Source organism: Zonotrichia leucophrys, chromosome 24, assembly GCF_028769735.1.
Source record: "Zonotrichia leucophrys gambelii isolate GWCS_2022_RI chromosome 24, RI_Zleu_2.0, whole genome shotgun sequence".
In the NCBI taxonomy this organism is placed as follows: Eukaryota; Metazoa; Chordata; class Aves; order Passeriformes; family Passerellidae; genus Zonotrichia; species Zonotrichia leucophrys.
Genome location: NC_088193.1, coordinates 2,939,963 through 2,956,967, shown reverse-complemented (window position 1 = coordinate 2,956,967; position 17,005 = coordinate 2,939,963). Strand labels below are relative to the sequence as shown.

The 17,005-nt window shown below is 43.4% G+C and overlaps 1 protein-coding gene across 3 annotated transcripts in view; it reads right to left on the bottom strand.

Moving 5' to 3' along the window:
- Window positions 1-585: 585 nt before the first annotated feature.
- SORL1 (sortilin related receptor 1) overlaps window positions 586-17,005 on the bottom strand; it is a 60,581-nt gene continuing 44,161 nt past the window's right edge. For all 3 annotated transcript variants that reach the window (XM_064732170.1, XM_064732171.1, XM_064732173.1), the window contains 13 exons: window positions 15,807-15,919; window positions 15,393-15,497; window positions 14,215-14,287; window positions 13,059-13,141; window positions 12,713-12,809; window positions 11,949-12,133; window positions 10,683-10,802; window positions 10,431-10,595; window positions 8,933-9,107; window positions 8,436-8,542; window positions 7,385-7,577; window positions 6,020-6,232; window positions 586-5,038 (listed from right to left, as the gene is read on the bottom strand). In XM_064732170.1, the coding sequence (XP_064588240.1) occupies window positions 4,971-5,038; window positions 6,020-6,232; window positions 7,385-7,577; window positions 8,436-8,542; window positions 8,933-9,107; window positions 10,431-10,595; window positions 10,683-10,802; window positions 11,949-12,133; window positions 12,713-12,809; window positions 13,059-13,141; window positions 14,215-14,287; window positions 15,393-15,497; window positions 15,807-15,919 (1,697 nt within the window). In that variant the 3' untranslated portion in view covers window positions 586-4,970. The remainder of the gene's footprint in view (window positions 5,039-6,019; window positions 6,233-7,384; window positions 7,578-8,435; window positions 8,543-8,932; window positions 9,108-10,430; window positions 10,596-10,682; window positions 10,803-11,948; window positions 12,134-12,712; window positions 12,810-13,058; window positions 13,142-14,214; window positions 14,288-15,392; window positions 15,498-15,806; window positions 15,920-17,005) is intronic.

Sequence of the window (17,005 nt, the reverse complement as noted above, 5' to 3'; positions counted from 1 at the left end):
TCAGGAGAACTGAGGGGATGGGAAACGGCTTCAGACTGACCCAGGGCAGGGTTGGATTGGATATCCTGGAGATTGGATATTTAAATTGGATATATATATATTAGATTGGATATATATAGATATATTGGAGCAATTCCTCCCTGTGAGGGTGGGCAGGCCCTGGCACAGGGTGCCCAGAGCAGCTCCATGTCCCCTGGAAGTGCCCAAGGTTGGATGAAACTTGGAGCAACCTGGGATAGTGGAAGGTGTCCCTGCCCATGGCAGGGAGTAGAAATTAAATTATTTTTAATTTCTAATTAATTTTTAATTTTAAATTTTTTTTAATTTAATTAATTATTTTTAATTTATAATTAATTTTAAATTTTTATTAAATTATTTTAAAATTTTAATTAATTTTTGTTTATTTTTTTATTTTAATTTTTTAAATTAAATTATTTTTAATGTCCTTTCCAACCCAAAGCATTCAGTGATTCAATAATCCTGTTAGGTTTTGTAAAACAAAATTATGTTCAGAAAAAAGCTCCTTTTTTCTACACTAGACACACAGATGCTGGATAATTTCAGAACATAGAAACTGATTTGTTTACCCAATCCATTTTTTATTATTATCATTAAGTGGGGAAAAAAAATACGGACAGACAAAAATTCCTTCAAAATTGTGCAATAATACATAGCAGAAATCAATGAATGAAAACAAAAACAAACAACAAAACAAATAAAGGACACAGAGTAGCAATTCAAATAGTACAACATTAAACTTCACTTCAAGAACCTGATTCAAAGGTGACACTACCTCTATTAGAGGCTGGCTGCTTGTGGACTGATGCAGGTTTGTAAGGATTAATTAGAATCTTGCAGCTATTTCCAGGAGCAGAGATGCTCTTGGGGTCCAAGAGTAGCTGAGTTATTGCACCATTTCCCTTCTCAAGTCCATTTGAAGGAGACTTGAAAGCTCTTGCAGAAAAGGTTTAGCTGGAAAAATGACATTTTGCTTTTCCATCAGCGAGCAGGTGAAGTTTGCCATTAAAAATACTCTGATTCCAAGCATGGAGATGCTCACACTGAGCTGTGCCCTGCCAAGGATGGAAATTCTGCTCGGGGGGGCGTCCCTTGGCTCAGCTGGGGTTCCCTGTGGGTGATGTGAGGGTTTGGTGACTCTGGGGACAGGAGCAGTGAAATAACGTGAAATTACGTAAAATTTGGTGACCACCAAGGTGACCACAAACACGAAGCTCTTTTGGCCATGAGACCACAAAATCTGGGTGCTGGCATCCAGCTCTGCCTGTCTGCTCTTCCCTCCCCTTCTCAGCTGCCTCTGAGCTGCCAAACATCTCCAAAACTTGATTTGTCTAAGGAAAAGTGGCTTTTCCTGGGGCTGAGCTCTCTCCTAACACTGTGTCAAGGTGGGAGCACCTGGAGCAGGTTAGGCCAGGGAGAGCTGGCTCTTCTGCACAAGAAATACCTGCAGGGAGGGGTTTTCTCCCCAAATTTCACTCCTCTCTGAAATTCTCTCGCATTTTTCCTGGGGTTCAGGCCCTTGGCCAAACCCCTGCTCCAGCTGCTTCCTGCGTGGGCTCTGCTCTTGCTGGGTTCAGGAGATTTTACAGGGCTGGTGTCACAGACATCTTTTATGGAAAATCCTTTCTTTAGGATTTTTCCTCCTGAGAAGCTGGGAGGCCTCAGGAACAAAATGTAAACAATGGTTATCTGCTGCTGTGGAATGCAACAGGTGCATCTGGGATTGGTCTCATGTGGTTGTTTCTAATTAATGGCCAATCACAGTCAGCTGGCTCAGACAGAGAGTCTGAGCCACAAGCCTTTGTTATCATTCTTTCTATTTTTAGCTAGCTTTTTGATGAAATCCTTTCTTCTATTCTTTTAGTATATTTTTAATAGAATATACATAATAAAATAATAAATCAGCCTTCTGAAACATGGAGTCAGATCCTCATCTCTTCCCTCACCCTCAGACCCCTGTGAACATGGTCACGGGCTGGCAACCCACAGATGGGGTTTATTCAGACTGAAAAGAGCCTTTTATTGACCTTTAATAGGTCTGCAGCCTGGGAAATGGTACCTCCTTGTCTTTCTTGTAAAAACCAAACCTCCAACACAAAAAAAAGAACCTCACAAAAAGCCTGAGCCAAAGCAAAAGAAGCCTCACGGTCCAAAACCTCAGCAGATTTTTGTGTTTAACCTTAGTCTTTTGTTCAAATGGACTTGAGAGTGCTCATGGGCCTCTGAAATGGGTGCAAACACAAATTAACTGCTGGAAGTTCCTCCTAACCAGGGTATTTTCCACACCCTTTTTGATCCAAACCTTTTACTGGGTTCCTATAAAACAAAGTCAAACCACCTCCCGGAATTGAGGGTAGCAAGTCATGTCACGTCACATAAGGCTACTGAAAACGAAACCAGAACAAAATATACATCCACATCCACGTTCCATATTTACAGCAGAACCCTCCCACCCCCTGCATGTCTCCGTGAACAAGATTCCGTGCTTCAAAAGTTCATAAAAATATACAATTTACCCCAGAACTGCATGGGGTTCTCCCCACCTGGAGCCCAGACTCCTCTATCTCTACATATAAAATACACTAGCCCTGTGAAAGTTGCTTTGCTGAGAGCACAGTGGTGATTTTTGCAGTGAAGGGGAGGGTTTGGGGACAGCTCTGAGTGGCTTTGCAGTGTCCCCAAACCCCTGGGTGGCTCCGCAGAGGGCTCTGCTCTGCCCATGCTGTGTTTGGGAGTTAGATTTAACCAAAAGTGCTGGGTTTGGGTACAAAATGCTTTGTTCTACACAAATGTCTCCAAGCCAGGAGTGACCTGTCCCCAAGGTGATGCCTGGAAATCTCCAGCCAAGGGATTTCTGCAGGATATAAAGTGGTTAAAAGGGTCCCCTTGGGCCAGACTCTAAATTCTGCTCATTTTACTGCAGCAGCAGGATTTACCCTGGGGGAGTAAAATATCAGAATTTAACCCCTCCTCACTCTCACCAGAGGGACCAAATTTTGGGATGCTACATTGTAATTTTCAGTTACCTGTGCTAAAAAATTTTACTTTATAAAGAAGGGGTTAAATACTCCTTTTCTCTGTTTTTAGGCTTCCTCTCCTGCATAAAATCTTTTGATTTATGTGTTTGAGGCTGGTTTAGCCTCTGGGTCAGAGTCTGGTCTCTCTGTGCAGCTGTAACAAATTGAGCTGTGTGTACTGGGTTGGTTTTCCTCAAAAATTCAACTCCTGAACAGCACCTGATCCACTGACAAGGTAAAAATATTGCAACTCTGCGAGCTTGCTGCTACTTATAAAAATCTGATTCTAGTTTGGTCCCAGCTTTGGTGGGGAGGAAAAAAAATCTGTCACCAGTATGGGAATGCTAACACCAGTAATTGAAAATAGAGTCAGTATTTCTCTAGAGTATCAAACCATCCAGACCTCAACTTTTTTTTTTTTATACATTTTTCTATTGTGAAATTAAACGGATCAGTCACGTATCAAAACATAGCTGGCCTCTCTCGTTTCATCTGTAGGAAGACTGCAATTATAACTTAATTTACACAGCAAAAATACCTTTTGTTTTTCACAAAAACAGTGTGACAAGACAGTGTGCTGCATTTCCTGGTGAGAAGTTTTGCATATATCGAGCACAGCCAGGGGAGAGCCCTGAACATCCTCTCCTGTCGTGCCCCTGGGTTGGCAGGTAGTGGTGAGGTTCACATTTTTTGGTGAAATTCACATTTTGCTGTCACAAAATCAAAGCTCCAAACAAGTGGCAAGCAGACTCTTTGCATTTGGCTCTGCAGCCAGTATTTTGTCTGCTGGGAATGTGAGATGAGAAAATAACATGTATGTGTGTGTGTGTATATTTATATTATTTCCAAAGCTGTAGGTAAAACTACAGCTGCTTTTAGGAAATTCTGATGAGGGAGCATCAAATCCCTGCTGTGGGCCAAATTAATTTAAATTTTCAGTAATTACTGCTCTGGGTGAGTGTGGAAAATCTGGATTTGCACACACTGGAGATTCCCCCTTCCGTCCCACCACCTTGCTGTTATCTGAGGGAAGCTCCACGGAGAAGGGGCATCCTAAAAATACCTGGAAAATGAGTTTTAAGGTGCAAGTGGCAGCTTTTTGTTCCAGTGATGTGGTGGTTGTAAGCTCCAGATTAATCAAGCCCCATGTGATGGGCAGGGGCGGCAGCAGCAAATCCCCACATTTGGTGTGGGGATATTTTTGACTTCCTACAACAGCGGGAAGCTAAAAATCACCTCTAAAAAAAATATGCTGCTGTACTTTAAGATTGCTCAAAGATTGGGTCTTTAAAAGGGAGAAAAACTCAGTGAAAATGAGGGGTTTTATTATCATGGCAAGGACAATGATGGGGATGCCAAGATACGACTGCCTTGCGAGATAAAGTGGCACATGTTCTACACAAGAATGTGTACAATGTCTGACGACTCTGGAAATCTGTTCCTCACCAGATTTCCCAATAAATTAACACAACAAAAATACTTTCATATAAAACAAAGTCCAAAGGATTTTTTTTTTTTGTCCTAAAGTAAAAGCAAAACCTTCAGGGACTATATTATCTCTCTCTACATATATAATCTCCTGAATTTTTCTTTTTTTTTTAAATAAATTTATTCTTGTCTTAGAAAAATAAAATGAGTAGCCAATTTAGTCAACGGAAAATATCTCACAGACTTAAAAGCATGCCCAGCAAGCATAGCCTTGTAAGACTAAATTAATGTTAAATCAAAGCAATTTGTTACTCAACCAACCTAGTCTGCAATTCACAGTTGATTACTACAAAGTGTATTCTTAAAATTATTATTATTTTTTTCTTTTTTTGGCCCATATAAAAATAACGTATTGCAACTCAAAGTGCATTTTTAAAATAAACAATCAACTATTTTTATCAAATAAAATATTTACACCATTTGGTTTTGTACAGTCAGAAATGAGCTTCAGGCGATGACCATGGGGACGTCGTCTGAAAATCCAGTTATCATTGGGGCTTCATCGTCCTCATCTCCTGGAAAACAAACCCAAAACAGAGCTGATAAAGGGCACTTGAAAAATCTGGTTTTTATCTTCAGCATGTTAAAATCTGGTTTTAAGTGATTTGCATTGGAAGGAGGGGTTTAATTTTATAAAAATATTGGTTGGGAAAATTTTGGCGGTTGGACTTGATCGTCTTGAAGGTCTTGTGATTTGTACTCTGAGATCAAACCCACAGAGACTGTGATACCAGAATGGCCCAAACCATGATAAAGAATTAATTCTTGCCCTGATTTCTCATCCTCAATGTGTTTTGAAGTGATTTGCATTGGAAGGAGAGCTTTAATGTGACAAGAATTAAACCTTTGGTTGGGAAAAGTTTGGTGGTTGGACTTGATGGTCTTAAAGGTCTGTGCAACCTAAACTATTCCATGATTCTGTGATTTGCACTCTGAGATCAAACCCGTAGAGATTGTGATGCCAGAATGGCCCAAACAATGGTAGAAGAATTATTTTTGCCCTGATTTCACATCGTCAATGCATTTCTAAGTGATTTGCATCAGAAGAAGAGGTTTAATTTGATAAAAACATTTGGTTGGGAAAACTTTTGCTGGTTGGACTTGATCTTGAAGATCCTTTCCAAGTTTAACAACACTGTAATTCTGTGATTTGTACTCAGAGATCAAATCCATAGAGACTGTGATACCAGAATGGCCCAAACTGTGATAAAGAATTAATTCTTGCCCTGATTTCACATCCTCAGTGTGTTTTTAAGCAATTTGCATCGGAAAGAGAGGTTTATTTGATAAAAATGTTTGGTTGGGAAAACTTCTGCCAGTTGATGATCTTCAAGATCTTTTCCATGTTTAACAACTCTGTAATCCTATGACATGTACTCTCATATCAAACCCATAGAGGTTGTGCTGCCAGAGTAGCCCAAACCATGATAAAGAATGAATTCCTGCCCCGATGTCACGTCCCCAGTGCTGTCCCCAGTGCCACCAGGGCCACGTACCCAGATCATCCCCCGAGGAGAAGATGGCCGAGCCCAGGCGCGAGCTGTAGTGGCTGTTGGCGAAGGCAGTGAAGCTGCTCTGGAGCCTCCTGTGCCTCATGTAGAGCACCACGAAGCCAATGCCCAGGGTCACCAGCAGCAGGAACAGCACGGGCACCACGATGGCAGCCACGTCCGTGGCCTGGCCCGATTTGGTGGCCGAGGGGTCTTTACCTGGTGAGGGAGGGACACAAATGCTGTTTTAGCACATCTCTGCACACAACAGGGCACAAAATAAAACAACACAGACACTGGAACTCCAAGGTAAGAAGAAGGGAAGTTTATTTCCTGCCTCTAGCATTTATAGACTTTCAAATGTGGCAGTGAATTGGTGTGGTGGTGTTCGCAGGGGTCCCAGGACAAGGGAAGGGATGAGAATCTTGACTCCTGTCACAGACACGTTTTATGAAAAATCCTTTCCTTAGGATTTTTTCCTCCTGAGAAGCTGAAAGGCCTCAGGAACAAAATGTAAACAATGGTTATCTGCTGCTGTGGAATGCAACAGGTGCATCTGGGATTGGTCTCACGTGATGGTTTTTAATTAATGGCCAATCACAGTCCAGCTGTCCAGATTGTCTTGGTCAGTCATAAGCTTTTGTTATCATTCTTTTTCTATTCTTAGCCAGCCTTCTGATGAAATCCTTTCTTCTATTCTTTTAGTACAGTTTTAATATAATATATATCATAAAATAATAAATCAAGCCTTCTGAAACATGGAGTCAGATCCTCATCTCTTCCCTCATCCTCGGACCCCTGTGAACACGGTCACAGACTCCATGGTTCAGAAAGCTGATTTATTATTTTATGATATATATTATATTAAAAGAAAATTATATATTAAAACTATACTAAAAGAATAGAAGAAAAGATTTCATCAGAAGGCCAACAAGGAATAGAAAGGAATGATAATAAAATCTTGTCACTGCTCACAGACTTGACATTGGTGATCAAGTAAAAACAATTTCACATGCTGGGTAAACAATTCTCCAAATCACATTCCAAAACATGGAGAAGCTGAAGCTTCTCAGCTTCTCAGGAGAAAAGATCCTAACAAAAGGATTTTTCATAAAATACGTCTGTGACAGATTGGAGGATGAAATTGCCGCCTCTCTAATGACAATGGACAAACCTACAGTCCATCAAATTTCTCCTTCTCCAGAGAGGAATGTAAAACAATAATTATTTACATAAAAATGTATGAGAAACTCCAATACAAGAATGTAAACATCAGAAGGTTTAGAAGGACAGGGTGATACATCCCTAAAGAATTTATGAGGCTTCCCTGAGTGTTTTTTGAAGGAGGATGAGGAGGAAATGGGGACTCACCTGTTCCCAGCTCGTCGTAGAGAAGCGTGGCTGGCTCCCCACACATCTGCCCCCCGTACAGGCACCGTGCCTGCACGCTGAACGAGTAATTGTGGCCCATCTTCAGGTTGGACACCTTGAAGAAGTTCTCTGTGGTGTTGCCCAGGTAGGCTGTGATGTTCATCAAGCTGTCAAACATGTGAATCTCATAGCCCTGAGGGAAACACAAAGCTCAAGTTCACTTGGCTGCAGAGGGCGCGTTTGCTCCTTCCAAAAGGGCTTGGAAATTTGGTTTTCCTCCTGGATCTGGCTTTGATGAACCCTGCTGGGAGGGAGCAAGGTGGAGCCTCCTCCAGGAAGCCCTGATGGTGTGCACTGACCTTGGCCAGTTTAGGGAGGAGAAATTTCTCTTCTGCCAAGTGACAGGATGAGAGGATACGGCCTCGAGCTGTGCCAGGGGAGGATTTTAGGAAGGGTTTCTTCCCAAAAAGGGCTGTTAAACATTGGAAGGGCTGCCCAGGGAGTCCCCATCCCTGGGGGTGTTCAGGAAACAACTGGAGGTGGCACTCAGTGCTGTGGGGACAAGGTGGGGATTGGGCACAGCTTGGACCCGATCTTGGAGGGCTTTTCCAACCAAAATGACTCTGGTTTGGTTTGTCTGCTCCACTCTGTCCTTAGAACCCACCCCAGCCCACCCAAGCACAGAGTCCAGGAGGGTGAGGGCTTTCTTGGTGCAGTTTTCTCCTTGCCCACACTCTGACAGACAACATTTCACAGATTTTCTATCCAAGTCTGAATAACAACTTTCAGACTTTGTGGCATGGCAGGGCAGTGTCCTTTTCTCAGTCCTTTCACACAGGGGACAACTGTCCTTTTCTAGCAGGATAATTATGTTCCTAAAAGGTGACTGATTGCATCTATCAGCTTCAGAGCCTCAGCCATGACATGAATTTTAGTGAGCCCTTCTAGAGGGCTCACCAAGGACAGGATGGATTTCAGAGCCTGTGAAAGGAGCCTTGCACTGACTCTGCTCCAGGATTTTCTGTAGGGCAGGAGGCACAGCAAAACTTACCCGGCTTTCATTGAAATTACTTTCCTTCAGTGCCAAACTCTTCCAGAAAAGCAGAATATGGTCGTTTTCAGTGATGATTTTTAAGGCGTCCGGTGCAGACAGGGGGACTGCAAATGTGAAAATGTGGCAGCAGGTGAAGGTTGTAGCACTGATGGCACTTTCCTCTTACACAAATAGAGTAAATTCTGAAAGTTAGTGGGGTTTTTTAGGGATCAGCACAATGCTTGGAAAAGGGATGTGCTGGAGGAGAGGATGCAGGAGGGAATTTTCACTGGTAGGGCTGTGATGGTACTTGGTGATGTGCACACAGCCCAACTAGTGCCTTTCCCCTCTCCATTTATCAGGAGGAAAACATTTGATATCATTGGAGAAGCTTCCTCTCCACTGCTGTTGTTTTGGGGTGTAACCACCTCCCAAAATTGGGCTTTGCCTGCGGGAGAGGACCAAGAGCTGCAGGAACATTCCTGCAGCCTCAGGATGGGCGCTGTGTCCCTCACCTGTGTTGATCTTCATGCTGGACTCCTTGCTCATGTTTCCCAGCTGGACAATCACGTGGTATTTCCCTCCTGGCTCCAGTTTCTTTATGGTGTACTCCACCGTGCTGTTCCGGCTTTTCACTTTGTAGATTTTATCTGTTTTCCTCACCAAATCTTTAACTGCCACGGCATAGAGCTGGAGGGGGAGGAAATGGATGGAAAAAAATCTCATTTTCCTGCAGAATTTCAGCTAAACAGTGGTAGGACATTAGACAGGGTAGGTAAAATTTGCTTTAAATCAAGGCTGAGCTTTACAGAAAGCCTGGGGAGCAAAATTCCAAGCCTTTCTCTGGATCTCTGCCCAAAATCAGCATTTACGAATACAGAAAATTACTGATATAGAAAATCAGCATTTACTGATACAGAAAATTACTGATACAGAAAATCAGCATTTACTGATACAGAAAATGCAGTTAGTGGAACAGATGAGAGCAGGAGGAAAAGCTCAGGCTGTATTTCTCGGTGAATCACAAGGATGCAACACAAACCCCTGCTCTGTCAGAGTTTCCAGCTCTGCTGGGAAGGTTTCTACCTCCAAAGCTTTGCTGTTAAAGCCTCTGGAGCAGAATGGGAGGAGAAAGCTTGCTGATATAAAATGAGTGGCCTTCAATGGAGCGAGACCTGAGTGTATTCCAGTGTGGCAGAGAACAGAGCTGGGCTTTGTTGAGGCAGGAGCCGTGCCCCAGCCCAGCCTTACCCTCCTGGGCAGAGCCAAAGCCCAGAAAGGTGTTTTGGCTCATGCCCAGGGCTGGTTTTAGACTTGGGCAGCAGCAGATATCCCAGACCTGGCTCTTTTTTGTATTACACTCCTGACCATGGCCAGCAGGGAGGACACGAAGACGTTGGAGGTGTCAGCACTTTGATTTTATGCGGAGCATAGACCTGACCTCAGGCTTTCTCCAGCAGAAGAGAATGAGACAGAGTAAAAATTCTGCAGAGTAGAAATCCATTTTGATTTAGGTGAAATGTACATCTTTAAGTCTGTGTAGCCTGACTGCAAGGCCCAAGCTCAAGGGAAACTGCTTCAATGAAGGACAGAGGTAAGGGGGGGAGACAGAGAGTGATAAAGAGAGGAAGAGCGAGGCTGCTGTGAGAGCAGGTCAACCTGACATAAGAATTCTTTCTAATAAAGAAGAGCTAGCAGCAAATGTCACGCAAAATTCGTAAAAATGAATATGTACAAACCTATTGTGAAATTGTATGCATATGTATTTGAGAGAGGGATAAAAAGGGACCTGAAAGTTCCCTTTTTGGGAACCTGAAGTTCCCAAAAGTACACATCTTTTAAAGAAAGTAATCTCCACATGCGTCCAGCGCTGTAATAACAAACATACCGTCATTACAACCTTCACGAAGTTGTAGAGTTTTTAGCTATCTCCACAAAACAAAAGGCAAGGATCTGTGTTTGGGGCAGGATTTAGCGTGCACAGGGCCAGCAGGAGGCTCTGTGAGGGGTTACCATGTCCTGGTCGGGCGAGTCGTAGGGCGATTCCCACTTGATGACGGCGAACGTCTTGCCGGTGCGCACGGCGTGCAGGTGGCGCGGCGGCAGCCGGTTATCCGGGATCATCTTCACCACCACGGAGTCGGACGGGGGCCCTTGGTAGGGAGACACCACCCGCACCTGGGAGGGAGGCACAGAGGTCAGGGCAGCGTCCTGGTGGAGCCGGGGGCGGGCAGAGGGAGGAGGAGGAGGAGGATGGGAGCCCACCAGGAACAGGTACTGCTCGTCGCGCTGCACCAGCACCGTGGCGTTGTGCGCGCTGGTGGTGCTGTTGTGGGGGCTCCTGTACAGCTCCAGGAAGGACGTGGCGTAGAAAATTCCATAGATCTGAGGAGGAAAAAGCACAGCAGGGATTGGCACCACCCAGAGCATCCCCTGGCTGCTGTGGGAAATGGATTTGTAGGGAATTCTCAGAGTCTGACAGAAGGTTTACGTGGCGCGTATCTGTGTGTAAACCTTGAGATAAGAAATGTTGACTTAGAAATGTCATGGGATAGGATGGATATGGTTGGGAGAGAAATGGAGCTAGAAACAGATATTGTAGAGAGAGAAATGGAGCTAGAAACAGATATTGTTGAGAAAGAAATGGAACTAGAAGCAAGTTCTAAAGGATGGTTTTATAACTAAGACTAAATACAAGGGAGAAATGTTGAGTTAGAAATGTCATGGGCTAGGATGGATATGGTTGGGAGAGAAATGGAGCTAGAAACAGATATTGTTGAGAGAAAAATGGAGCTAGAAACATATTGTTGAGAAAAAAATAGAACAAGAAACAAGTTTTAAAGGATGGTTGTCTACATAAGACTAGATACTTTGGAGAAATGTTGAGTTAGAAATGTCATGGAATAGGACAGATATTGTTGAGAGGGAACTAGAAACAAGTTTTAAAGGATGGTTTTGTATATAAGACTGGATATTTTGGAGAAATAGGACTATGAAAGATGAACTGTAGTAGGATTTATGAGGGGTAATTTTAGATTATTGGTTTTAAGGTATTTACAGTGTGGTGTGGTAAAAGTTGATAGGTTAAGAAATGCTTATAATGTATTGTAATTAGGAAATACAATTCTGTCAGACTTTGAGAATTTTCTACAAATCCATTTGCCACTGGCTGCCCATTTTAGCGGCATGAAGCAAAGACCCTTTTCCATCTGGACCCTTTTCCTGCTTTTCCCTCTGTCTTGCCCAAGTTCAATCTGCCCACTCTCCTTTGAACTCCCAACCCAAAACCCCTGAGCTCAGTTTGTAACAGCAGCTGATCCAAAGGCTGCTGGAGCATTGTGCTGTGTTTGAGCCCCTTCTCACTGCAACAAACAAGAAGCCTTGCCTTGTTTCTGTTTAAAAGGCAGGAGGTTCTTTCCCTCATTACCCCCAACATTTTCAGTGCCTTGGAATTCAACCCAAACAAATTATCTTGGCTTCAGGGGGGTTTTGAGCTGCTCTGAGGTTCTGAGGGAAGGGTTGGTGCCTTACCACATTCCTGGGTCCTGTCCAGCTGCATTCCACGGCCGTCTGGTTGATGGCCTTGGCCTTGAGGCTGGGGGACACTGGCCTTGTGCCACTGGTCACCACGTGCACAAAGGACAGAGGGCTGTCACCCAGCTCTGTCTTAGCCCAAGCAGAAATTTCATAGGGGGTGTGAGCTGTCAGATTGGCCACTGAGCAAGAAGAGAAAGGGGCACTGTTAGATGAAGCAAAAAACAGCAAGGGTGTGAGCGTGAGGGAAGGGTCAGCATCACAAACAGACAGGAGCCTGCCTCTCCTGGGCTGTACTTTCATGACTTTGCAGTAATTTCCTTTATACCGAAGCATTTGATACTCTGGAATCCAGCCCAGCCTTGCTTTTCTGTGCCTGGATGATTTCACAAATCCACACTGAGATTTTCCCAAACCAGAAATGTATTTAACAGGGACATGGGGACATGTGTTGTATGCAAGCCCAAGAAATCCTTGTCCTGTTTCTGCTCCCTTTGGCAGATTAAAAATGGAACAACAAACAAAACCCCATGTGATGAGAAAGGACTGGTGCAGCTCTGGGGGTAAATCCCAAATCTGCTTTGAAATCTCCACGTCCTCAGAACAGAGAATTTGCTGCTTTGTCCTGTCCAGATTTAAACAGAATTGTTTAAACAGAACTACTAGTAGCAAAAAAGAAATACAACAATCCGATAACCTCTCATAAATCTTTCTGCTTAGTGTTGACCAAAGCAAAGCTTTCTATTTTGAGCAGAATTTACCTTTTTGGATGGACTTTTCTCCTTCTATAACCAGAGTCCTTTGTTCCTGCCTGTGGCTATCGAATGTCCAGTAGATGTTGACCACGTAGCCACTGACCTGTCAAGGCCAAGGACACAGAGCCATCAGCTCAGCTGGTGCACACAGGGAACCAGGGCTACTGTCAGACCCCTGACAGTCCTTGCATTGTATTTTCCATCCCAATTAAGAGCCCCAGGGCAGTCTGGGAGCAGGAAGAAATGATTTGGCACAAAATAATTGGTAATTGCAATGCTTCAGTGGGTGACAGCTTCTCCCAGCCTCGATTCACCATTTCCCCAGCTCAGATGGAAAGGGAAAAACTCTTACCTTGATATTCGTGGTCATTTTTAGGCTGAAACTTACGGAGTCCTCAGTGTAGCTCTCAATGTGGATGACAGGGGGAGGAATGACTGGGAGGAAACAGAGAAAAGACCTGTTAGTACAGCACAAAGAAATAAGAATATTTCTTGAGAGGGGACAGATAAAATACAGATTTTTTTGTTAAAAGCTCCCAGAACAGGACATCCCAACATTGCCTAAGCCCTCAGAAAAGACACTGATTTTTAACTCCAGCACTGAAAAGCTGCTTTATCTGTGCCTTGCTCAGTGCAGGCTGGAGCTGGAGGGGTCTGGGCAAAGGGATTTCCCTCTGAACTCAGCAGGGTGAGCTCCTATCCCAGGAAACAGCTCCTGCCTTTCCAAGGAGCTGCTGAGCAACATCAAGAGCTATCAGCTAAGCATTCATACAAAACCTGAAGTCAGAGCTGTTTCTGTTCCTTCCACCTCTGTTTTTCAAACCATCAGGTAATTCACATTATCTGGATCCTGCACTTTGAGCAGCCTGGTGTTTTCTTTCCCTTCTTTCATCTGACAAATTAGCTGACAATTTTGATGCAGGGACATAAGTTGGGATGGAAAACTTGGCATGAATACAAAGGACTTCAAAAGGCTTTTCTTAAAAAAAAAAAAAAACAGGTTGGGAAGGAAATATTTACTGTGCTGTTTGAGTTTCTCTGCTGTGATGTTGTGATAGTTCTTGGGAGCTGTGGTTGTTTTTTATGGTCTGAACCTGCAGGAGGAGCCACAATAATTGTGACCTAAGAGGGAGGAGGATGAGCCAGCGTCCTTTTAGAGTCAGAGTGATGGAGTTGGTAATTTCCTGTCTATCTGGAGGCAGAATTTGGCCTACAAAAGTCTGAGGGAATTTGTCTGCAGCCAAGGAGAGAGGGGACAGGCTCCTGCTCAGTTCCAGAGCAGCACATCCATCCCCTGTGCAAGGAAGAGGCAGTGACCCCTCCAGAGATGCCACTGAACTCTGAGGCAGCTCAGGCTGAGAGAAAAATTCACTTTTTAGAGATCACTTTTAACAGCAAAGCTGTGAAAGGCTCAGCAGGGAGAATAAAGGCCGGGGAGGTGGCTCTGGATGCTGCTGCTGGTGTTTGAGGCTGCTCCTCTGCCTTGTGGTCACCCAAACAACATTTACCTTTGCCTTTGACCGTGGTGATGGACTTGGATTCACTCCAGTTTCCCACCCCTCGGCTGGTTACTGCAGCAACCTTTGGAAACCAGAGGGAGAGGGACCATGAGCAACATTTCACAGTGCAAACAGAGAGGGGAGGTGAGAGCAAGGTTACAGACCTGGCGAGGCTCCTGGGAAAGGGACTTGGAAGCAAACAATGGCTTAATTACTCGGCAATAAAATGCTTAATGCAGAGATAAAGCCGAGTGCTTAAAGTCAATTAAAGGGATCTAAGAGGAGGGAGGTGCAGCCTCTTTGCAGATAACTGCTCTCTGATGGGATCTTTGAGGAGCCCATCGAGATAAGGAGCTGGGGACTCCACGGGCCATAAAGTGGGTGAGAGCCAGGCCAGGGAAGAACATGCAAGGCCTGAAATGCTTCCAAAGATTTATCTGGGGATGGGTTGTGTTGGGAAGGAATAGCATGGGAGGAAAGAATAACACAGATTTGGAGGAGGGGATTCATCCCCCAAGAGCTCAGGAGGATGGACAATGGCAAAGCACTCATTTCCCAGGGCTCACTGTGCAGACTTTTCATTTCCTTTCCTTATTACTTCTGTCTATAATTACCCAGCCTCTCCCCTGTGCAGACATTCCCCACAGGCAGATCTGCTTCTTTTCCCACTGATACACCAAGGACCCAATTTATCTCTGGCCCACATCCAGTGAAACTGCAGTGACATTGGAATGGGCAATTAGCAGGGAGGATTTTGTAATCCAGCCTGGCCTTGTGGGACACAGGAGCAAATCAAGGGCCTTGGAACTGTAGACATTAGCAGTGGTGCTGTGGGTTGGCATTAAAGAGCAGGGCTTTAACAAGATTTTTTTGTAACAAAATATTTTTTTAGCAAGTTTTTGGCTGTGCAGGACTTAGGCCACTCAGGAATGAGAGTTTACTTAGAGGGAGCTTTGGAAATACTTTGAGAGGGAGCTTTGGAAATACTCATTATGAGAGGGAGCTTTGGAAATACTCTGAGAAAGAGTTATGGAAATACTCTGAGAGAGAGTTTTGGAGATACTCACTATGAGAGGGAGCTTTGGAAATATTCTGAGAGAGAGTTTTGGAAATACTCTGAGAGCTTTGGAAATGCTCTGAGAGCTCTGGAAATGTTCCCTCTGAGAGGGAGCTTTGGAAATACTCACTCTGACTGTGTAGAGAGTGTTGACCTGCAAGTTCTTGATCTCCGTGTAGTTCTTGGTGGTTCTGAGGGATGACCACTCCTTGGATCCACTGCTGCTGTATTCCACCTAGGAGCACCAAAACAGGGCGTGAGGGCTCAAAAACAGAACAGGTCAGCAGAGAGACCTGTCTATCTCCATCCCAGACCTGTTTGTCTCTATTCCTCTGAGATAAAATGCCAGCAGAAAGAATTACAACATCTCAGAAAGGGAGAAATTAAGAACTCCAGGGCTGCAGTGCTGCCTACAGCATTTCTTCTCCCAACTTGCCTGATGCTCCCAGCAGATTTCCTCCCCCAAATGTCCCATTCCAGGCCCACCCCCGTGCAGCTGGCTGCGTGCTGGTGTCCCCATGTCCCCAGGGCCAGCAGGACTCACGATGAATTCCCTGATGAGGCCGTGGGCGTTCACGGGGGGACTCCACCAGCCCAGCACCACACCCTCAGCTTCTCTCTTCAGGGACAGCTGCAGGTTCAGGGGAGCATCTGGTACTGGTGAGAGAAAGAGAAATATTAGTGCCAGTCACAGTGGTGGAAAAGCAGCATCTCCCTGAAAATCAGGACAAAGGGGCGGATGGATTTCTCCCAGTCCAGAACAATTCTATACAGGAATGTTCTGCCCGGGGAGGTGGTGGAGTCGCCATCCCTGGGTGTGTTTAACAAAGCCTGGATGTGGCTCTGGGTGCCAGGGTTGAGTTGAGGTGTTGGATTTGATGATCTTGAAGCTCTCTTCCAACCTGGGGATTCGGTGATTAATTCCCAAGCCCAAGGAAAGACCTTTTTTGTTCACAGCAGGGATATCTCTACTTTTTAACCCTATGGCATTCACATTCTCTGAAAAAATTTCTCTCCTGGGAAGCTGAGAAGCCTCAGAGAAAAGGAAAACAATTCTTAACTCATTTGCTTCTCCTCTGTTTTGCTTGTGTGGAATGTGTTTGGAGATGGTTTAACCACAAGTGATTGTTTCATTGGATTTCTGGTTTGAGTTTTGACTCTTTGGCCAATCAAGGCCAAGGTGTTTTTTGACTGTGGAAAGAGTCACGAGTTTTCATTATTATCTTTTCAGGATTCAGTATCTTTTCTGTATCCTGTACCATAGTATAGTATTTTTTTAGTATAATATAGTATTATAAATACAGTATTATGGTATATATATTAATAGTGTATATATAAAATATATTATTAATAAGATAATAAATAATATATACTGTAATATATAATTATATATATTATATTAATATATATAATATATACAATATATTGTTTATATGCTATATTAATAGTATTATAGTATAATGTAGTATTCTGAGAACATGGTGTTATATTACGAGAACATAATATAGTATTATAAATATAGTATTAATAGTATTACAGTGGAATATATTAATAGTATATAATATATTATTAAGAATAATATAATGTAATTAATATATTGTAATATATGCAATAATTATATTAATTATATCAATAATATAAGATATGTAATATATTGTAAAATATAAAAAATAAATATATAATATATTAGTATATAGTAATATAGTATATATATTAATACATATAGTATATTATATATAGTAT